Below are 23998 nucleotides of genomic sequence, written 5' to 3' on the forward strand. Positions count from 1 at the left end.
GTGAGTGATAAAGTTTTATTGTGCTCATTTGTTTTGTGGAATGATTAACCATATAATACAGGAAGTTATTTGTATTTCCGTTTTCCTACCCACTCTCCGCCTTCCTCTTCTAATCTCGCTGTAGTTTTATGACGACTGCATTTCTCCTGAGGGAAATCCTAAAGGGCTTCCTTACTTACTGATGGTAATGTTAATGTTAATGACTTCAGTGCGACACAAGAGACACACACACTGGGGGGGGGGGGGGGGGGGGTGAGAGAGTGTGTTTCTACAGGCAGAGAGACCGCCCTACCCTCAGAGAGACTCAGAGAGACAGCTCTACCCTCAGAGAGACAGCTCTACCCTCAGAGAGACTCAGAGAGACAGTTCTACCCCCAGAGAGACCGCTCTACCCCCCGAGAGACTCAGAGAGACCGCTCTACCCTCAGAGAGACTCAGAGAGACAGCTCTACCCCCAGAGAGACCGCTCTACCCCCCGAGAGACTCAGAGAGACCGCTCTACCCTCAGAGAGACTCAGAGAGACAGCTCTACCCCCAGAGAGACCGCTCTACCCTCAGAGAGACTCAGAGAGACAGTTCTACCCCCAGAGAGACCGCTCTACCCCCAGAGAGACTCAGAGAGACAGCTCTACCCCCAGAGAGACCGCTCTACCCCCAGAGAGACCGCTCTGGGGGTAGTGTGTATATGTGAACCACAACAGGTTCACGACTGCGTCGAAGCGTCTGCGTTGTTCTTGCACTGCGTGACGTGGGATCACAATTGGCCCTTCAGAGTGGATAACTCTAACCCTCACCTCAGCTCCGGAGGGCAGGGCAGCACCCCAGCAGTGATGGGGGAGCAGAGAGAGACTCTAACCCTCACCTCAGCTCCGGAGGGCAGGGCAGCACCCCAGCAGTGATGGGGGAGCAGAGAGAGACTCTAACCCTCAGCTCCGGAGGGCAGGGCAGCACCCCAGCAGTGATGGGGGGGCAGAGAGAGACTCTAACCCTCACCTCAGCTCAGGAGGGCAGGGCTGCACCCCAGCAGTGATGGGGGAGCAGAGAGAGACTCTAACCCTCACATCAGCTCAGGAGGGCAGGGCAGCACCCCAGCAGTGATGGGGGAGCAGAGAGAGACTCTAACCCTCACCTCAGCTCCTGAGGGCAGGGCAGCACCCCAGCAGTGATGGGGGAGCAGAGAGAGACTCTAACCCTCACCTCAGCTCCGGAGGGCAGGGCTGAGGACTCCAGCAGTGATGGAGGAGCAGAGAGAGACTATAACCCTCAACTCTGCTCCGGAGGGCAGGGCAGCACCCCAGCAGTGATGGGGGAGCAGAGAGAGACTCTAACCCTCACCTCAGCTCCGGAGGGCAGCGCTGAGGACTTCAGCAGTGATGGTGGAGCAGAGAGAGACTCTAACCCTCACCTCAGCTCCGGAGGGCAGGGCTGAGGACTCCAGCAGTGATGGGGGGGCAAAGAGAGACTCTAACCCGCCTCAGCTCCGGAGGGCAGGGCAGCACCCCAGCAGTGATTGGGGAGCAGAGAGAGACTCTAACCCTCACCTCAGCTCCGGAGGGCAGGGCTGAGGACCCAGCAGTGATGGGGGAGCAGAGAGAGACTCTAACCCTCACCTCAGCTCCGGAGGGCAGGGCTGAGGACCCAGCAGTGATGGGGGAGCAGAGAGAGACTCTAACCCTCACCTCAGCTCCGGAGGGCAGGGCAGCACCCCAGCAGTGATGGGGGAGCAGAGAGAGACTCTAACCCTCACCTCAGCTCCGGAGGGCAGGGCAGCACCCCAGCAGTGATGGGGGAGCAGAGAGAGACTCTAACCCTCACCTCAGCTCCGGAGGGCAGGGCTGAGGACCCAGCAGTGATGGAGCAGCAGAGAGAGACTCTAACCCTCACCTCAGCTCCGGAGGGCAGGGCTGAGGACCCAGCAGTGATGGAGGAGCAGAGAGAGAGTGAAACGCAAAGGGAACCTCCGTCAGAGTGGTGGAACAATAAGCCCTGTAGGGGGGAGGGCGGTAGGGGGTGATCGCTGGGTTGTAATAATAAAGGAGAAGCTGAAGTCAACGGCTTTCAGCCGCGGGGCTCCTGTAGGTGTCAGGGAGGAGGAGACAGCACTACGGGGTGGGGGGGGTGGGGGGGGGACCGTTACAAAGTTAATATTTAACGTAATGTAGTACATGCATTTGCTTCAACAAATTCTCTGGTCAAGTGGTCTTTCTTTCTTTCACCCCTAACCTTTTCTTTCTTTCTTTCTTTCTTTCTTTCTTTCTTTCTTTCTTTCTTTCTTTCTTTCTTTCTTTCTTTCTTTCTTTCTTTCTTTCTTTCTTTCTTTCTTTCTTTCCTTCTTTCCATCCTTCTCTCTCTCTCTCTCTCTCTCTCTCTCTCTCTCTCTCTCTCTCTCTCTCTCTCTCTCTCTCTCTCTCTCTCTCTCTCTCTCTCTCTCTCTCTCTCTTTCTCTTTCCTTCTTTCCATCCTTCTCTCTCTCTCTCTCTTTCTTTCTTTTCTCGTCTAAAGCCACCATGTTGCAACTTTACATGAATAATAGAAACACAAGCGCTGAGGGAAATAAAAATAGGCTGAACTTTACGACCCAGAAGACAAGAGACAAAGCATGAATGATTAAACCAACCGTGAGGGTAAAGCCAACCCCCACCCCCCCCTTCCCCCCCCCCCCCCCCCCCCCCCCCACACACAAACACTATCATCAGAGAACCCATTATAGATGAGATGCCTCCAACATCAATCTACCGATCAGCAAGACCCATGATTATTCACTTGTCATGAATAATTAATGCTAAAACCCCTGGATATGGAGTTGAACATTGTGATCAGTGATCAATGATTGGATCAACATCTTTAAATGTCCCCATTTTCATTCACTTTTATTCAGCGGATATATCTATCATTTGAGTCGATTCATCTGTATTTAAGATTAATCTGTAATCGGAACAAATCTGTACAATTTGGAGCAACCTGCAAATGATTTTAATTATTCTACTTCCAAAATGTATTGTATTTATTGTATTTTCCCTTGAAGTTATTTGACTCAAGTCCTCAAATCAAATCCCGCAGCTGTGTGCATTCTAACAATAGTGCGGACAGAGTGCAGGTGTGTGTTCAACGAGCATCGGAACCAATGCCGGCGCAGAGAACGGCGCAGCACTTTAAAGGTTATATGTAGTGTAAACACTCAGCAGAAACCAGATCCCCCGGGCTAACGAAGGATAGCAGCTCCGCGGTCCTAACAGATCCCTCATTTTAACCCTTTGTAAGTCGTGATCTAGTATGTCTAGTGTCTAGTATCTATCTAATATGCCACCGCTGTTAAGCTGTCATCGCTGTTAAGCTGTTTTCTTCCTTATTGAAAGCCTTGCAATCAGAATCAGCCAGCACGCTAACCCAGCAGCAAGCAAGCCTTCTCTGCACTAATGGACCTGTCTCTGCCATTGATTAGAACGAGATTACTATTCTCTCTCTCTCTTTATTTTTTCTCTCCCTTATTCTGTCTTTCTTTATATTTCCCTTTCATCATCTATCACCACTCACGAGCTCCCCTTCACACCCGACACCCTGACCCCTTCCTTATCTTACACACACACACACACACACACACACACACACACACACACACACACACACACACACACACACACACACACACACACACACACACACACACACACACACACACACACACACAAAGACAGCTGACTATACAGAATAGACCACTGAGGAAAAAATCGGCGTCAGTGATCAATTCACAGTGCTTTGGTGAGCAACACAGCTGTGTTTGATGTATAAGGCCAGCGCAAGCCAAAACACTGACAACCGGAACGACATCCCCGACGTCATCCATCTTGTGTGTCTGTGCGTCATCGATGCTAGCAGCTAGCGTGATTTAGCACGATAGGGCGCAGAGCCGCCCCAGGACAGTGCCTGTGGCCTCAACATGGCTCTCCATCTTGGAGGTCGTCATGGTGATGGTGATGTGAGCCCACTTTTAGGTACACAACATCTTGGGACCCCAACTCCTTACACCGTCGTGCGTCTGCTTCTCCACACTCCATCGAGTGGAAGCCAGTGCTCGTTCTGTCTACCCTAACTCCAGAGGGGTCCACGCTCTTACTTAGGCAGTGTGGTGTCCTCAGGGCACGAGGGCGTTGGAGCAGGTGGCGTGGAAACTGAAATGGTTACTGGCTTGGCTTCTATCCCCGTCTTATCCAGAGCCAGAATCTGATAAGCTAGTTGTCACCTAGCTTGGATGACGACCCTGCTGCTAGTGTGAATGGGAAGCACGATAGATGTGTGAGCACTTGGCCCTAAGCGGCTTTACAAACGATAAACACACGCCATTAATAGTATCGGTTTCCGTTTGCATGCCGTATGCTTTGCCAGGCTATTCCATGGAGGAAGGAGGACTAGCCTGGCGAGGAGCAGTACCTACCACTGGTGGCTCGACATTAATTTAGTATTTTACGTTTACTGTCTTCGAAAGGTCCGGAGGTGAAAGGAATTTCACTTTGCTTTCTAAGCCTTGAACTGTTGCGTTCTTAAAGGAGGGGGGCAGTGTTCATCCAGCTACTTAAAACCCAGCACCACAGAGACATCCAACCGCCAGGTTGGTTGGATTCAGGACCAGCCAAGGCCAAATACGTCTCAGCTAGAGTCACAATCTTTACAACATGTGACTCCCTCAATGACAAAACCAAGCATACAATTGACACAAAGAGAGAAGAGACACACATGATCCATGCACAAACACAGAGCCAGAACTGGCCGACTTTACAATGGAAGCTTCCCAACCTCATCCATCTCTATGGGCCTCCTTTCAACAGCAGCTCTGCTGCATTAACATACAGGATTGTGGTATTTGTGTCCCTTTAAAAGGTTTTGAAGGCCTACTAGGTTCCATAATCCGACTTTGCAGACCAGGACTCCACAGGATGTGGAGTCCTGCTGACCCGGCGGTGAGACGCACACAATCTTCTAGATACATTCACTTTCGTCGCATTAAAGCCCTGATGCAAAAGAAAAGCCACATATGTACGTTGTGTTTGTTACTTTCACATCAGAAACCATTTAATATGCTTAGCAAATCAGAGACATGAGAATAGATACTGGATTTGCTTCCCTTGTTGAATCCCTAAAAGGTTTCAGTTTGATTGATAGTCGCTCCAGAGCCCGCCCCTTTGGATGTTGAGCCAATCACAGATAGGATACCTGAATGTACTTCAACGTACACATTCCTCAGAGCTGTAAGTATAGTTGCATAAATTGATTAGAGGGCACTTACTAGAGTCCAACGTCCTCTCAGACAGGTTGGAATGTCCCACTCCATTACCTCGAGCTGCAAGTGATCCCATTAGTTTTAAAGATGGTTTCATTGTAACAAACCCCTTTAAAGAGGTTATTATCCTTCCTCATGCCCCTTGATGTGTAAACAAGACCTCACTCTCCAAGGCCCAGCCAGCAGCCCCAGATCTGCTGAGAACGGTTTATATGGCCCCGATTCTGATGTCTATCGACGTCTAAGTACTCGATATTTAGAACATTTCAGTATTTTTTACGTAGCGTCATTATGCTTGATGGGGCCCAACTGAATGGGACGCGCCTCTACCATGGACGGGCTGACTCTGCCCTGGTGATGGGGTTGGTGGAGGGTCAGAGGAGAGGACGGCAACAGGAAGGTTGGCAGCATCGTTGTGAGGGCTATGAAGGCAGAATGGTAATAGGCTTGGCAGGGCTGGTTGTTGGATAGGGGGTGGGGGGGGGGACTTTTCTTAGCTTGGCTGGACTCCTCCCCTCTGGTTCTGTGAAAGGTGGAATAAGGTCAACCTCGGCCCGTTCTTCTCCTAGTGTGAGCAAGACCAACAACTTTCCCCTTAATATCTAACCCTAACCCTAACCCTATGACTTTAAGTCAAACACAGCGTATCATTCTGGATTTTCCCTCCTTATTTGGTAGAGACTGGAACACCTTGACTCTAACAAGGACAGAGATCAGGAAACTGACAAACACAATCGATGGCTTTTATTTAGAAGTTTAAGAAAGTAATACAAAAGCTGAGCTGCTCTGCAGAACACCTGCTCTCCCAGCTTCAGACAAACGTTGTTAAGTCTCTCGCTCTGTAATCCCTCCCATGGGCTCCAGGCAGGGTTGATGTAAAACAACTCCTATGCATGGCTTCACCGCCATCCATATTCCGTTGTTTCCATTATTGTCTGGTTTGTGCCATGCATCATCATCTAACTTATCAATGTCCTCGTATGCACATTTTCTACCAATGTACCAGACACTGTCTGGTTCACATATCTTGTTATTAAAGCCCAGAAGACGAGTGTGCAGACGCTTCACAGCGGGGACAGAATGTGTCCCTGAACAGACCGTATGAATGCTTTGTCTATCTTTATCAACCTGGAATGGCTCAGAGTGACACTGCCCTGTGCCCCATCGGTTCCCAGGCCGGCCTTTGCCCAAAGAGCAGATCCAGAACCAGAGAAGTCTGCCACATCAGACAACAGATAGAGAATGAACACACAACAGCTATGTCCATGGTCTTCGAGCACTTCTTGTTTTGCCATGTTTGGTGGCAAACCTTTCAGCCAGTTCGTCCTGCGACCTCGCCTCCCTCATCCTCTCACCTTGGTGAACACCCTTGTCCAAACATTTCACAACATATTCTAACCAGCCCGTCACCTCCTCCTGCTGATGGGTCTCCGGCGAACATTTAATAATCAGGACTGTGCTTAGTTGTGAGTGTTTCTATTGTCTTCAGTCCAAACAATGTGGGCTGGAGGTATTTATACATTCTTTGTGTTTGTCGGGTGAGTTTATTCAGAGAACATCAGATAACATAACAGCGGGCATTTTTGTGTCACTGAATTCTTCTACAGCATTCGTTTTGTCGAGCTGTATGATATCTATTTAATAATACACAGCTGCCCCCTTGATGGGGCCGTGTGGAGCTCCTCCACGACCCACTGGCCTGAAGTTGTTACGGTGAGACTCTCCGTTGAATGTTGAGGGCTTCACAGAGTCTGACAGTCACCTTGAGGTTCCTTCATGTCCGAAGTTAAAATGAGCTTCAGTCCAATCCCACAGCCCTCATCGTGGTACCCACAGTGAGGCGTACAGCATCGGCATATCGGGGTTTATCGACACTGTGTACGATTCCCCATGATGAGTCTTTATTCAGGCGGTGACCGGCCTCAGATCACAGGTCGGGGACATCGTGGGGGGGGGGGGGGGATAAATGGTAATGTGTGTGTGGGCCTGTGTGTGTGTGGGCGGGGGCCAGTGGGGGGGGGGCAGCCCCGCTGCAATCAATGGCGACAGAGAGCACAGCTGCCAGTATGTTGGAGCCACCTCACACACTGTGTTTACTGGTCAGACTGGGTTGATTCCATTGTCCCTGTGTGTGTGTGTGTGTGTGTGTGTGTGTGTGTGTGTGTGTGTGTGTGTGTGTGTGTGTGTGTGTGTGTGTGAGCGACAGACTCAAACACGCGCTGTGATGACAGTCCGGGGGCTCGGTGTGTTCATGTTGTGTTTGTGATCTTTATGGTTTCATCTTATCAGCAGGGTTACACTCACCCAGACAGCAACCTGTGTGTTTGCACACACACACTCACTCGCTCTCTCTCTCTCTAGAATGGATTAGACTTATTTGGCTGATGTTTCTACATATGTACATGAGAGAGAGAGAGAGAGAGAGAGAGAGAGAGAGAGAGAGAGAGAGAGAGAGAGAGAGAGAGAGAGAGAGAGAGAGAGAGAGAGAGAGAGAGAGAGAGAGAGAGAGAGAGAGAGAGAGAGAGAGAGAGAGAGAGAGAGAGAGAGAGAGAGAGAGAGAGAACGACAAAGCAAGGGAGTAGGTAGAGAAAGTGTGAAAGGAAGAAAGACTGAATGAAAGAAAGAAAGAAAGACAGACAGCTATGGAAAAAAGCAACACAGTCTCACTCCGAGTTCGTCAAAAATCGACTCTTGCTCGGGGGCTTTTGGCGTTAACTGCTGAGGCCAAGGGTGTCCTTATCCGTCTTCATTCGACTCAGGGGGTTTCAACTCATTACAATGTAACCACTCCACGGCGAACAGTGATCAGTGCGTAACCCTAACCCTTACCACTACTACCCTAACCTTAACCTTCTAACCAATCAGAGGAGAAAATGGTGGCCCCTACCATCCAAGATTTGATTCATGATTCATTCAGATATCGCTGACGGCCAGAGTCGAAAGTTGAAACCGCCCTGCGTGGAATGAAGGCGCACAAGGACGCCCATTGCCTCTGCAGTTAAACCCTAACCCCCGAACAAGCGTCGATCTTTGACCACCTCAGAATGAAACTGCCTTGAAAGAAAAGAAGGGAAAGAATGAAAAAATGAAAGTAAGACTGAATGAATTACGAAAGAAAGGGGAACAGAGAGCAGACTCTGGGGGAGTTTTCCCAGGAAGTCCTGAACTGAGTGCGTTGGGATTCTGGGGGCAGCGAGTCCGGAGTGAGGGCCCTCCCATGATGGGGGGTGGGGGGTGTTGGGTCCTTGTTCCTTGTTTGGTAGAACCGGCGACGCATAATAATCCCCGGGGCCAGGGGTGCCCCCCCCCCACCGGCCCTTTGAAGGAAAAACACAAAGACAAAAGAAAAATGGCTTTTTGTTCTATGAATAACCGTTTGTAGTCGTCACCTCCTTTAGCCCCCCTCTGCTACGTTCTGTGTGTGCGTGTGTGTGCTTGTGTGTGTGTGTCAGGGTATGAGTGTGCGTGTGAGTGTGTGTGTGTGTGTGTGTGTGTGTGTTCTCCTCTGCTACGAGGTACCACTGTAGTTCCTCCTGGTAATCTGAAGACCTCGTTCTCGCCACGGCCCATAAGATGAAGTGCTGTTTACGGGAAGTGCCGGATGATAGATAGACCGAGCCAGGGGGGGCTGGTAATGGGGGGGGGGGGGGGGGGGCTCCTGAAGGGCCTCTCTCGTCTCCGGACATCGGACACCGGGCCTGCGTGCCTCCAGGCGGGGGGGGGGATATGCGAAACGAGAGAGGGGGCATGGTCAGGGCCAGGTCAGGTGATGGAGCGATCCGTTACATAGGATTACTCAGACACCGCCGGGGGGGGGGGGGGGGCTCCGGACCCCTCGTGATGAGCTCAGCCCTCGTCAGGGTCGCGTTTCACGGGGGCCCGCCTCCCGTGACCTCGACCGCAGTGCGGCGGGCGGTCCGGTGACGAGGGGGCCGTCGACACGTCGTTCCACCGCCGACTCCGTCTCCTCTCGGTCCGTTTGATCTCTCATCCCCCTCCTCCCTCCCTCCCCCTCTCTCTCCTCCGTCAGGTCTGCGTGGCGTCAGCCAGGAGGGGAGGGGCTAAACGGCGTGCGAGGTGCCGAGGCTCCGCGGCGCCCCAGCGATGGCGACGGCCGCGCCCCCGGCCGCGCCCCTGACGACGCTGTCCCGCTGGTACCTGTACGCCATCCACGGCTACTTCTGCGAGGTGATGTTCACCGCCGCCTGGGAGTTCGCCGTGCACCGCGACTGGAAGTTCCCGGGCGTGACCAGCGTGTGGGCGCTCTTCATCTACGGCACGTGCATCCTGAGCGTGGAGCGCATGTACCTGAGGCTGCGCGGCCGCGTGCCGCTGCCGCTGCGCTGCGTGCTGTACACGCTCTGGACGTACGTCTGGGAGTTCAGCACGGGGCTGCTGCTGCGGCAGTTCGACGCCTGTCCCTGGGACTACTCCGCCTTCAGGTACAACTTCATGGGGCTGGTCACGGCCGAGTACGCCCTGCCGTGGTTCTGCGCCGCCTTCCTGGCCGAGCGGCTCGTCATCCGCAAGACGCTGCGGCTCCGCCTCCACCGCGACCCCGCCGAAGGGGGGAGGGCGGCGAGGGGAGACGGGGAGGCGGGGGCCGGGGGCGGGACCAATGGCTACCTGAAGGCTGAATGACCCCCAACCCCCCCCCCCCCCCCAACACCAGCTGCCCGTCCTCCCACCCAGTACTGGACCAGTCTGCTCCCAGTAATGGACCAGTTTGCTCCCAGTACGCGGTGCGGCTCGGGAAAAGGGCTTTTTAAAAAACAGGAAATAAAAGCGATTCATTACGCTGTTTAGCTCCATGCTAACTATCCGTCCTCAGCTAGCATGCCTTCTCCGTCCGATTCGGTTCACCTTGAGCGGGTCCGGTTCTTATAAACCACATGCAACCTTTGACCTCTTCCTCCTCCTCCCTCCTCCTCATCTTATCCAAGAGGACCCTGCGAAGTGTGAGCTTCAAGTGCAACGGACCCTGACGAAGTATGACGTCAGAGAAGAAGACAAAGTGGTGAAGAGGAGAAAAGTAAAACACAGCAGCTGGGAATAAAGAACTCCTGAGGGTCGAAAGGACATACAACCGTAACTTGGTTGACTGTGGTTGAATGATGTCTTTTTCTAAACGGGTCTTCTACTATTTATTAACCTTCAGAGTACTGTAGTCGCACACTGTTCCGGACTGAAGCGTTTCCAACGCCGTGGAGAATGTCTTTCTACTGTGAGTGAAGCGCCCGATGCCTGACGCTATGCATGTGAAATCCTGTCTTCCAAACATGAAGAACGTCCTCCATTACTCCGTCCATCCCCGTTCACTCTCCGGTCGGCCATGTGTCACATGACCCGTCACATGACCTGCGTTCACTGTGCGGCTCGGCAGGTGTTTGAGCTGAGGGTCAGATGATGAATCAGGGCCATCAACAAGAGGGGCGGAATGGAACACCTACCAGTTGTACTGTGGCATCACAGCTGATCATTATTTTAATAGTCGATAGATGGTGTGAAGCATTGTCAGTCGGTGACGGGTTGGTTACCAGAACCCCAGGGTGAAAGAGGATTCATTTTAAAATGACTTGCTTAGTATAAGCCGAAGGATCTTCAGCATTAAGAATAAATCGGTTAAATTACAAATTGACAAAAGAAATTGGCAAAATCGTTAATAGTAAAAACAACAAAATGTAACGGTTCATGGACTCATCATTTCAGTACTGTTATTCATTTGTAACTTGAGTGTCCGTGTGTTTCGTGTTCTCCTTGTCTGGCATGTCCTCATTGTGTCTGTTGAAACATTTATGTTTGACTTGTGCTTTACTGTCAGTTTGTCACCGGTCGATTCATTTGAAGGTAACTGTATCGATGAAAAGGCTGGCAAATGAACCTGAAAACATTGGCCGAAAGTATCTGACCTGCAGGTTTGACAAGGCCATCGTTGATTCAACTCTATCTGGCCACTTTAGTTTTATTTTTTTCCCTACTATTTTCAGCCAATTTCTAGTTTTATTTGAACCATGAAATAATAGTTAGAATCAGGTAATGAAGTACTAAAGAATGCTTAATACTCATAATATAATCCTACTTAATAATACATACCCATTATGTTGTAGATAGTATAATATGACAAATATTTCCATAATGCTCTCATCCTAAAATGTAATTATTAAAATGCAGCTCGATTGTCTTTCGTTTCACTTAATCAATCAATGAATTCAAGAACCATAAAAAAATTCTCAATCATTCAGGTTTCATATTATATCTTTGCTGATTTATCAGCAATGGTGATTTATTTGTAATTTCTGGGCAACTAATTAACCAATAAGTTAGCAATTCAATTGCTTTAAGTCCATAGGAATCCGAAGTAGGCTATGTGTGCTGTGTGACCGACTGACTACACAGAGAAAGTATGGGACTGTGAATAGAATACACTTTTATAGGACTATGTTTGTCCTGCTCATACAAATCATGAGTCCCCATTCGAGGCTCATTTGACATTGACTGTATTTCCCTGCGTGGCAAACGCATCTAGTCCGACGGGTGGTTGACAGCAGGCGGCCGTTATTCCAAACGATGATATCAACCCGAACTGCTGCATCGTCATAATGCTGATCATCGTACCGACCTGCCGCCTGCTGTCCTGCTCTGATACGTGCACTCTGTACACATGCAGTGTCGAGAGCGAAAATGAAAACCGCTCCGTGTTCAGGCATCTCCATTCAGGGAAAGACTGCGTTTTAAACTCTAACAAAAACCTCCGCGTAAATATGGTGTGGATGTTGACACCACGTTTTTCTCAGGATGACAACAGAATTAATCTATACTTTGGACTGGTAGCTTGAAGCTTCCCGTTGGTGGTGTTGTAGTTATTTATGACACATTGCTTCCACCCAGTGGAACAAAAACGCCACTGCAGCAATAAAACCCGACGTCTTTGCGCCTGCGCGTCATTGAGATCGGGCAAGGGCTGATGTGGCTTCACATCATAACGAACACAGTGTATTTCATTTATTTTTAATTTACCATATTTATTACAAAGTTATTTATACCGAACATTTCATGGCGTCGAAGGAATACAAGGATATTTGCATTTCGCTTTTCACTGCTTAGTAAGCCATTTGGCCCATATATGTCATTATTTTAATTTGTCGCTAAGGCAATGTTCTTTTCTGTGTTAGACGTCTTAGACCATTGCAAAAATAAATAGATCCCATTGACACCGAGAGCATCACCACGATATCTGACATTAGATCCAGCCACTAGATCATCTCTACTGCAGCTGTATCGATAAGTAGACGCTTTGCCACTCAGCAGTTCAGGTGGGATCAATGAGGGTCAGTTCTCCTCATAATGGAACCAAGTTTGTCATTAGTCACTGAGTGTCTGAGTGACAGAAAATGTACTGCATCATCCCGGGTCTCCAAGATTTAATTTATTATTTTCTTGGTAACAATCTCTAGTTGATTTTTTTCTGTAAGACTTTACTGATTTTTTTTGTAAAGAAAAAAGACTACTGTATATCACGTTTATATTCTGTTCATGTATAGCCTACTTTATTAATAAGGGGAACAATTTGATTGTAAATCATGTATGTTTGAGAACAATATGTGCCTATGCCTTGTGACTAAACTCAATAGTGATTTATGTCGTCTGGTTTTGATTATTTCCTTTTCGAAATGCTAACTTACCATCTTTTTTATACCAAAAGTAGTGTGAATGTAGCATAATGGTTGAGCGATAGAACTAAGTAGCGTATACCTACAGTTACACAGAGGAACCACACGAGGGCGCTCTTTCACTATAAAATGTGACTTTGCAGCTGGGTTAGATCTTTCTCCGATTACGGATTTTTGTCGATGGAACTGATGGAAGTTGTCTACATCTCTCCAGCAAAAGTGGCCAGAAGCAGTTGTTTCAAGGTGGGTGGGACAGTAGATGAACGACTTATGTTACGATTCAACATGCACGCTTACCCCAGGCACATTATTAAGTAGGATTAACTATTGAAAACCACAATCGTACCCAAGTCAGCCTGATGATCGACTGTCAACGTAGGCTACAAAACCAAAATAAACAAAGATCTGATATTCTCATTCTTTCATATCTTGGTGGGCCTCGAAGCTCTATATAAGGCGCGTGTTCAGTCACATCATCTGTGTGGTAGACGAGTCAACGGCGCCACACCTGCGCCAAATCTGGGTCAATCGCTTGTCAAGGCAAATCCCTTAATTTTAATTTTTGCACGCCCACTACCCACACCCCGCTGCCCAATGTCCTCAGGCCGTCTTATCATTCTACTCTCAGTTGAGACTCTCAGGTCTCCGGTCCTACCTGTATCGGGGCGCGTCCACCTCACGCTCTCCGCCGCACCTTCCACGATTAACATCGTTTAGCCCCGCCCCCCCTGTAACCATGGCGCCAGAGGTAGCGTCCGCCAATCAGTGGCCTGCACTCCAAATATGGAATGATTCTGTAACCTGTACTGTGAAAATAATAGGTACAGTTCTCAGGGTTGATCTAGAGTCCTTTGTGTGTGTGTGTGTGTGTGTGTGTGTGTGTGTGTGTGTGTGTGTGTGTGTGTGTGTGTGTGTGTGCTTCTTAAGTTGCAAATTTGTGAACGAAGACCTGTGTCTGCGTACTGTGTGTGTCTACCTGTATTTTTATTTGATTATGGGTAAATCGCGTGTGTGTCTGTCTTTTACACTAGTGCCTGTGTATTGTGTGCCTGTCTGCGTTAGTGAGTGTGTGTGTGTGTGTGTGTGCGGGTGCGTGGGTGGTTGTGTGCGTCTGCTTTTGTGCGGAACGCGTGTGTTTAGCTCAGGTCATAGAGAGGGTTGTCTTGTAACCGGAAGGTTGGCGGTTCGACGCCCGGCTCCTCCTAGCCGGGCGTCGAGGTGTCCCTGAGCGAGACGCCTCACCCTGACCGCTCCTGACCGGCAGGCTGTCGCCTGCGTGGTCTAAACACCATTAGTGCGTGTGTGTGTGTGTGTGTGTGTGTGTGTGTGTGTGTGTGTGTGTGTGTGTGTGTGTGTGTGTGTGTGTGTGTGTGTGTGTGTGTGTGTGTGTGTCCAAGAGAAGCGCCCTCTGTTCTCGTGGCGGGCGGCCTCCCCAGCCTCTGATTGGCTCGTTCACCGCCTCACGGTGGCGCCCGGCGGGCATCACCGGGCGGGGTCAGCTGACACGCGGAGGGGAAACCAGGAGCTCCGCCCACGTCCCGGCCGGCCAGAGGTGGGGCGTTCCAGCTCCATTCATCGGAGCGTTCCGCTGACGTGGGAACGCCGAAATACGCAGAGATTTGTGTTATTATTATTCTTATTTTTTTCGGCTGGATTTCCTTTAATAACCGGTGGAAACCGCTTTGGCACTCCGGTTTGACTCACTCTCTCCCGATCCCTCCTTCTCGTACGCCGTTTGGCCTACGAACCCCCCCCCCCCATCACCCCCATCCCCCCCACCTCCCCCCGGATGTGAAGGCCCCGGCCTCCTCCACACATTTTCTCCTCTGTTTTTCTTTTTCTTCACCTCCGGCGTGGGCCTTCAGACCCGGGGGCCCTCAGATCTGGGGGCCTTCAGACCCGGGGGCCCTCAGATCTGGGGGCCTTCAGACCCGTGGGCCCTCAGACCCGGGGGCCTTCAGACCCGGGGGCCCTCAGATCTGGGGGCCTTCAGACCCGGGGGCCTTCAGACCCGGGGGCCTTCAGACCCGTGGGCCTTCAGACCCGGGGGCCTTCAGACCCGTGGGCCTTCAGACCCGGGGGCCCTCAGACCCGGGGGCCTTCAGACCCGGGGGCCTTCAGACCCGGGGGCCCTCAGATCTGGGGGCCTTCAGACCCGGGGGCCTTCAGACCTGGGCCCCTAACTGGGGCCACACCAGACGCTCGCCACTTCAGAAGGTTCGACCCCACCACCACCTCCACCACCACCACCACCACCTCCACCTCCACCTCCACCACCTCCTCCACCAGGACGGCACCTGTAGGAACACACAGAGGCCCTCAGTCCTGCGTGTCCGCTTCTAACGGTGCTTTAGATGTTTTCTCTTTCTGGGGGGGAGGGGGGGGGGGTCCTGACAGTGAGTGACAGAAGGAACACACCGCAGAGCGCCTTCCTGGGTCCTGTCACCTCAGTTAAACACGGCTCTTAACAAACTGACCTTTCTTTGACGGTTCGGTTCGTTTCCTCCGTTTTCTTTCCTGGTCCTTGTGGGGGTTGGGTGGGGGAGGGGGGGGGGGGTTGTGATGAAGGGTTTATACAACATAAACTCGACGGGAAATAATTACAGACGACCGCGATTGAAATAAAGAAAAGAAAGCCCCCCGTACCCAGGATGCTGATCTGATCCGTGCGGTCGGACGCGATGAGAGCGCACGGCGATGCTTTAGTTTGGTTCCCGGGTCTCTCTCTCTCTCTCTCTCTCTCTCTCTCTCTCTCTCTCTCTCTCTCTCTCTCTCTCTCTCTCTCTCTCTCTATTATAGAGAGAGAGAGAGAGAGAGAGAGAGAGAGAGAGAGAGAGAGGGAGAGAGAGAAAAATCAATGCAATGGAAAATGAATGAGTGGTGATCCGGCCGTCTTGCCAGTGTTTCCTGCCTGAAAGGATTGTCAGATGTTGCGCAGCGTTGAGGCCGGTCCACGCCAGCCTCCCTGCCAATCGGTGGTGTGTGTATAAAGGTCCGTGTGTTCCACTGCCTGTTCTACCCCCCCCCCCCCCCACCCCCCACTCTCTTTATGAGAGGAATGACTCGACTCTTTGGAGCGGTCTCTTTTCCACAGCGCTGGCCCGGACCCCTTCCAGGTGGATTCCCCGGGGTCCCTATGGAAACACGGGCTACACGCTGTCCATTTCCTGTCTCCCAAGCACACGAAACCAGAGACTCAGCCCCCCCCCCCCCAGACGACAGACCCCCAGAGTCATTACTGTCGGGGGTGTTGGAGGGGACTCACCCACCTGGGTCTGTCGGGGTACCAGCTCTACACTGTACAGACCAAACCAGAGTGTGTGTGTGTGTGTGTGTGTGTGTGTGTGTGTGTGTGTGTGTGTGTGTGTGTGTGTGTGTGTGTGTGTGTGTGTGTGTGTGTGTGTGTGTGTGTGTGTGTGTGCCTGCATTTGCATGTCCATGTGTGTGTGTCTGTGTGTGTGTGTGTGTGATGTAAAAGTAGTCCGGCTTCTTATCTCCCGCCAGATTTATCTTTTGCATAACAGGATGCACGTATCCCACGTCGCTGCAGGGAGTGTGTCTGTGTGTGTGCGTGTTTATGTGTGTGCGATTGTGTGATGTGTGTGTGTGTGGCTGTGTGTGTGGTTTGGTCTGACTCCCACAGTTAACTGCCTGAACTTACAGACTGCACCTTCTTTTTGAGTCACTCGCCCGATCCCAGGAAAGAGAGAGAGGGAGAGGGAGAGAGGGAGAGAGGGAGAGAGAGAGAGCGGGGGGGAGAGAGAGAGAGAGTTTCTCAACATCCTCGTCATGTATTTCAGATTGCACTCCTTTATTTATTTATTTATTTGACATTTGTGTTCGGCACATGGACGTTGGAGGTGGTGGAGGTGGAGGAGGTGGTGGAGGAGGTGGTGCAAGCGGAGGAGGAGGAGGTTGTGGAGGAGGAGGTGGTGGTTGTGGTGGTAGTGGAGGAGGAGGAGGAGGTTGTGGAGGAGGAGGAGATGTGCAGGGGGGGGCTGAACTGTGCAGTAACCACGCTGGTTGAGCAACACGGATGCCTTGGTGAGGCAGCAGTGGGGTGGCCCCGGAGGTCAACAGGCTCCAGGCCAAGGGAACGAGGAGCAGGGCTCCGCCCTGGAGCCTCTGGCAGCACTCAGACGCACCTCGACGCAGCGTTAAACCAACCGCTCAGCTGATAGATTCCAGCCCCACAGGATTACTCTGGTTTAAAAGTACATATTTATAATACTTTCTTTGTTTCTTTCTTTTTATTAATCTTATCAATACTTTCCCTTTTACTGTCTGTCTGTCTGTCTGTCTGTCTGTCTGTCTGTCTTTGCCCCTTGCTCTGTCATTCCCTCTCTCTCTCCTAAGACTGTTGGAGCTCTCTTTCTAAGTAAGAGTGTAGGACACTCACTCACTCACTCACTCACTCACTCACTCACTCACTCACTCACTCACTCACTCACTCACTCACTCACTCACTCACTACCTCACTCACTCACTCACTCACTCACTACCTCACTCACTCACTCACTCACTCACTCACTCCGGGCTGGAGCCCAAGGGGGCCGGGCCGGAGCCCAGGGGGGCCGCTCGCTCTCAGCCGGTCCTCCCGTCCCCTCGGCCGCTCCCGTCGGCTCCAAACGCCGCGGCTGCACCAGTTGGTCGGCCATTTTGGCTCCTCCAGGCCCAGATGAATCTGTTCTGCTGTTATTCTACGGCTCTTTTTGTCTGTCTGTCTGTCTGTCTGTCTGTCTGTCTGTCTGTCTGTCTGTCTGTCTGTCTGTCTGTCTGTCTGTCTGTCTGTCTGTCTGTCTGTCTCTCTCTCTCTCTCTCTCCCCCTCCCTCCCTCCCTCCACCACTTACTGCTGTTGACAGGGCTAGGAGTTACACATTCTTCCTGATTTTGTCACGATTTCTAAGAAAGGTTGTAATACTCGATCAAGACACCACGGAATTATAACGTCATGCATGTAAGCGGTGGTGATAGTTTAATGGAAAAATGGACGAAAAGTAAGAAATGTGTGGAGTTCTGGATACCTTAGTGATAGCTTCAGCTCTATCTGTGTGTGTGTGTGTGTGTGTGTGTGTGTGTGTGCGTGAGTGTGCGCACGACCCATGTGTCAGTTGGCTCATCGACAGCAGTTCTGCCTGCTACTGGTGGAGGTAGTCTCCCAACTGTATTCAACTGTTTTACTGTCACATCAACCGCTTGTTTGTACTAATGACAGCTGCCAGCCAAAACGTGCTACACACACACACACACAGAAACACACACACACACACACACACACACACACACACACTTTTACATTCATAAACACATTCTTCAGTTAGATAAGGATCTCACAATCCCTGCCAGCCTCTTAACTGCTCCCTGGCTCAGCGTTATTGCATAAGTCCCTTCGTCCACCTCCTCCTCCGCCTACTCCTCCTCCTCGCTGGGTGCAGTGCGCTCATGTTTTCCAACTGGAGAAGGAGTTGACTGTGAAGGGGAAAGACTCTCGTTTCCACGCGCTGGCGTCCAAAACCGCTGGCAGGGCGCTTAATGATGGCAGCCGGGCGAAACGCTCCCCTGGCCGGTACGACTTAACGTTAACCGATAGATCGGATTCTCTCCGGAGTCTTCAGGCCTTCGTCTGATGTGGTCGAGGCTTCAGTGACGACGTTGAAAACCTTGAAATAAGTCGAATGCTGGATTTTCCCCCTCGACGTTGTTGATGAGATGGGAATGCTTCAGACTGCTCCTCACATTGCGTACGAGGACTCGTGGTTTGTTAGTAAAGTGGATATGACGTACCAGACGATATCAGCCCTTCATTGAGTTACTGCTAGAACCATAATGGGCACAAATTGGATAACTCACACTACCGTTAATATTATGATGAATTATATATTTATGACGTTCTTTTCTTGTGTAGTAACCCATAACTTATAGTATATCTTCCTATAATAGGTATGGTCTACCTCTAAATCATTTGTATCAGGGTCCATTGTCCCTATAGATAGCTCAATGCTATTAGCTAGCAGGTCATAGCCTATTGCTACCTCAGCCGTCTCCTCCCTAGCGAGGCCCTTGGCAGTATGGGCCATTGCAATGGTCTTAGCGATCTGTCCAGCTCAACATGCTTTATGACCTGATGAGGCCCCCCCCCCCACTACAGCAGGCTACAGTGCTGCTGTTGGTGCAGCTGTTCCTGACGTGTGTTTATGAAATGTGTGCGTTCATAGCCTTTGTTATTTCAACCATTCGGCCGCGTAAAAAAAAATACCCCATTTTAGAGTCAAGACAAACAGGTCGATTTCCGTTCGGGGTCAATTGGGCAGCGCTTTGGGAGGCCATCGTACCCCCCCCCCCCCCCCCCCTTCTCCCTCTCTGGCCCGGCTCTGTCCCTCCCCCTGAGCTGATTGGCTCGGAGCAGAGGGGTGTACAGTCAGTTTATTTATAGAGCGGCTTTGAAGTGCGGACTGATGCTGGTGTTTCCAAAGCAGCGGCCAAAGCTCTGAACATTACCTCAGCCCCCCCCCCCCAGGTAGAGGTCCAGCCTCTGAACACTACCTCAGCCCCCCCCCCCCCCCTGTAGGTAGAGGTCCAGCCTCTGAACACCACCACAGCCCCCCGTAGGTAGAGGTCCAGCCTCTGAACACCACCACAGCCCCCACCTCACCCCTGTAGGGCTCTCTCTCTCCTCAGGATGCAGGGGTATGATGGAGCGATACAGGCGATGGGGAACATCCAACATGGAGGTCTGGCTACAGGCCTTCCCAGCCCGTCACTACATGCACGTCCAATCTTGTATTTTCTAATCTTTTATTCGCGTATTGCAGATTTTCTGTTGTACCCCATAAGACTTGTGTCACTTGATTTATGTGCGCAGGATTGGATATATATTTATCAAACCACTCAGGTTCGAAAACGGTTAAACCCTTAACGGAAGATACCTCAACGGCTCATTCACTTTAACGCACGGACCTATTGACTCCCATTGGGTCCTACTACGTGTACAGACACTGATGGTGTGTGTGTGTGTGTGTGTGTGTGTGTGTGTGTGTGTGTGTGTGTGTGTGTGTGTGTGTGTGTGTGTGTGTGTGTGTGTGTGTGTGTGTGTGTGTGTGTGTGTGTGTGTGTGTGTGTGTTGGGGGGGCAGGTTATACATGTCTGTGTGCCTGCATGTGTGTACACACAGACCATGACTCATGATTCCCCAAACTGAGAGATCAGTTTGTATCTCTGTATCTCTGTATCTCTCTCTCTTTGTCTGTCTGTCTGTCTGTCTGTCTGTCTGTCTGTCTGTCTGTCTGTCTGTCTGTCTGTCTGTCTGTCTGTCTGTCTGTCTCTAGCTGAGTAAGTCAGAAGAGCAAGCCTTTTGCAGCATTATTTAGCAGGAAGTAGTGTCATTCCTGTGTGTTGTTTTTGGCTGATGGGTTTAGCCGGATGTTGTGTCAGCATATAGCATACTACCTGAGAGGATTCCCCTCCTCTAAACACACACACACACACACACACACACACACACACACACACACACACACACACACACACACACACACACACACACACACACACACACACACACACACACACACACACTCCTCTTCTGCCTACCCCTGGTCTGTGGTTGGGGTCACCTCTTCTCTCCGTGGCCCTGCTCACTGCTCCCACTGCGTGATGGAGAGACCATTCACTGCAGACTTCTCACACCATGTCCCCCACCGAAGAGAAGCCCCCTGTGCATGGAGCTGTGTGTGTTTGCGTGTGTGTTTATCCGTGTCTGGTCTTGTGAGTCTCTGGTCCTGTTTGTGTGTGTGCGTGTGTCTGGTCTTTCTTATGTGTGTGTGTGTGTGTTTGTGTGTGTGTGTTTTGAGTGATGGCTCGTGGGTGCCCAGGGCAGCGTTTGCTTGTCCCTGATTGAAGCATTCGCTGCCGCCTCCAGGTGGAGTTTAGGGTTCAGGCTGAGGAGGAAGAGGAGAGGTGTTGAGAGAGGAGGATGAGGAGGCTGGTGAGGTTGGAGGCGGGTAAGTACAGTAGGTGGTGGAAAATGGGGGAGGTGGTGGTGGGGAGGAAGGAGCAGCAGAAGGAGGAGGAGGAAGAGTACAGGAACTGGAGGAGGAAGAGGAGAGGAGGAGGAGGAGCCGGATGCGCTACGTGACCTGCAGCATGACTCTGACCTCACCTCGCTCTCTGCTTTTGTTTTCTGCTAACGGGGAAACAAAACAACCAAGCAGTCATCTCCTTTCTCTCTTCGTTAATCTGGGCTCGTCACCGTGACAGGCCCTTACCTGCTCACTGACGATTGGCCGAGAGCCAGTCGCCAGACGGAACGTGAGTTCACCGGCATTGTGGCGTCACACCTCCGAACCCTGCGCCCAAGAGCACCGGGCCTTGTCTCCTCTACACACACACACACACACACACACACACACACACACACACACACACACACACACACACACACACACACACACACACACACACACACACACACACACACACACACACACACACACCTTTGGAAGTTAATCCGAATTCTGCTGTATTTTATCGTGTTTCTTCCTAGTTGTTTTGTGTTTCACCGTAAATCAATACTGCATGAGAGTGTATACATGTCAACAACACCCAAACAACCAGCTGTGCGAGTGACACATGACACAGGCAGTGGCAAGAAGCTGACTCTGTGTGCGTGTGTCTGATAACTGGATATTCAGGTTTTCTGGGCTTCTAGAGAGATCACAGCATGTAGTTTAGATGCAGCCATTCTCTCTCTCTCTCTCTCTCTCTCTCTCTCTCTCTCTCTCTCTCTCTCTCTCTCTCTCTCTCTCTTGCTGTGAGGTCATCGCTGACCTCACGTGCTCGGACTCCTCTGGTAACCGCTGGGTCCGGCTCACACACACTGGAGGGATTATCGGTGTCTAGACAAGGGGTGAGCCATCACCCTCGTTGGGGACCGGGAAGCCTCCCGGGTCCTCCGGTCATCCCACCTGGTGGATCTCGTTGGCTACCAGTATCGGTACCGAATTTGAAAAACAAGGGCCGTTTAAATTCAGAGTGGCCCGTCCACAATGTCCTGGCGGTCTGTAGGCTCCTCCCCTTCAATAACCCCCCCCCCCCCCCCCCCAGCAGTTGGTAGCGTGACCTTTCCTGTGTGTGTGTGTGTGTGTGTGTGTGTGTGTGCGTGTGTGTGTGTGTGTGTGTGTGTGTCTGTGTGTGTGTGTGTGTTCATGAGACCGACAGACCGGACCACGGCTCACTTTCAGACCCTCCTGCTCTCTTTGATGTCCCGGTCCTCGCCGCACCCCAACAGTTGGTGCCCCCCCCCCCCCCCCCCCCCTCGCGCGGGTCCATCTTACGACCACCCTGTCTGGGACAGTGTCCCCGTAGGTTTAAGTTTTCTCAAGAATGTGCTCCCATCCCTACTCCCGTGTCCCGCTACCATCTGGCCCCCCCCACCCCCCCCTCACTGTGCGTGTGTATGTGTGGGGGGGTCATGTTTGTGGTTCCAGTGTGTGCGTTGTGTACCGTGTATCATGTCCCTGTGTGGGCTTTGTAACCCGAGGCTACACACAATCCGCGGCATCTGGGCGGACAGACTGGAGTCCTCCCAGAGCGCTGATGTGTTCACGGGGGGCGCTGATGGTGCTGATCTGGAGGGGGATCGCCGTGTGTGTGGTGGCCCAGACGGCCGTGAGAGGGGGGGTTGGCGTTCCTAGACGGGGTCGGGACCCGGGCCTGGGACAGTCTCGTCGACCCGTGGGAAAACGTGTCGCGTGTGAGGAGGGCAGGTATTTGATTTCACGTGACGGGGAGAGCGAGCCAAGCTAGCTTGCACGAATGCACACTCACACTTACATACACACACACACACACAGACACACACACAGACAAAGACACAGGCACACACACACACACACACACACACACACACACACACACACACACACACACACACACACACACACACACACACACACACACACACAGTGTCGTGGCGATAAGCCCAGCATCTTCATGCTCATGAAGACTAGCTCCTCCCCCCCCGGCCGTTGGTCACCTGCTCGTTCCACCGGCTTCAGAGTCGCCTGCGGTGAATCCTCGCTGCTCATTGGCTGCGCTCTCCCGCTCCCGAACGGAGGCGTTTCAGCTCAACGATCCCAACGATTCACTCGCCTGATTGGCTGCCGTGTCTTTTTAAATTTGATTATGTTAATCAGGGACACGTGCATGTACAGTATATTTATATTTAACTCTCAAGGTGCGTTCACACCGAACGTGAAGGGGAGACACGATCCCGTACAAAGTGAACGTAGAGACGCCAATCGGGGAAATTATTCGCTAGAGAAAACCGGCGACATGTTTTGATTTGTCGCGCCACACTTTCGCCCCGCACAGGCGAGCCGAGCGCGTTCACGAGGATGTGTAGCGCGACAAAATCGCTCGAGTAGAAATATTTCATCTTTTCCGCGACATTCGCGAGAAGACAGCCAAACGGTTCAACAGCGTGGCCACTGAGTGACATGTGTAACGTAACAGCCAATCAGCGTTCAACCGGCCAACCGTTCCCTGCAGTGCAGTCCGGGGTGAACCGCAGCAAATTCGCCTGACAATACTTGCACAGCGACAGTTTATGATTTGTCGCGCGACATAACTGCGAACGGGCGACAAATGTGTCTTTTGGTGTGACCGCACCTTCAGAAAACTTAATAAGACTTATAAACTAAAGCATTTCTCTGGATGAGGCGTTGTAGAATCTGCTCTCGGTGCCCAGGGACACACAGATTGGAAACCCAGCGACTGACACCCTGGAGGAACTGACACCGCAGAGAGGCTTGGACGTCCCTGGAGGATCCCCTCCTCCCGCCTATCTGACCCCGGGCCACACATTCGGTTGAGGCTGTTACGTTATCAGCCTCAAGCCCTTTCTCTCTTCCTCTCTTTCTGTCTGTCTGTCTCTCTCCCCACAGACGCGCGGGAAACGGCCTCTGAGATAGGACAACTGTGTGTTTTTATGGGTCAGTTTCAGCAGATGGGACGCGGGGGAACCTTTGACCGAGATAAAGAATGAGAAACACG

The 23998-nt window shown here is 51.5% G+C and overlaps 2 protein-coding genes across 2 annotated transcripts in view; both read left to right on the top strand.

The window, feature by feature from the left end:
* tmem229b (transmembrane protein 229B) overlaps positions 1-12911 on the top strand; it is a 16646-nt gene extending 3735 nt beyond the window's left edge. The window contains exon 2 of the mRNA XM_030357232.1: positions 9306-12911. Within this exon, the coding sequence (XP_030213092.1) occupies positions 9380-9916 (537 nt within the window). The 5' untranslated portion in view covers positions 9306-9379 and the 3' untranslated portion in view covers positions 9917-12911. The remainder of the gene's footprint in view (positions 1-9305) is intronic.
* Positions 12912-13681: 770 nt separating this feature from the next.
* The window catches only part of plekhh1 (pleckstrin homology domain containing, family H (with MyTH4 domain) member 1), a 34784-nt gene continuing 24467 nt past the window's right edge, over positions 13682-23998 (top strand). The window contains exons 1-3 of the mRNA XM_030356054.1: positions 13682-13693; positions 14382-14497; positions 14811-15162. Of these exons, the coding sequence (XP_030211914.1) occupies positions 13682-13693; positions 14382-14497; positions 14811-15162 (480 nt within the window). The remainder of the gene's footprint in view (positions 13694-14381; positions 14498-14810; positions 15163-23998) is intronic.

Source organism: Gadus morhua, chromosome 5, assembly GCF_902167405.1.
Source record: "Gadus morhua chromosome 5, gadMor3.0, whole genome shotgun sequence".
NCBI classification, from domain to species: domain Eukaryota; kingdom Metazoa; phylum Chordata; class Actinopteri; order Gadiformes; family Gadidae; genus Gadus; species Gadus morhua.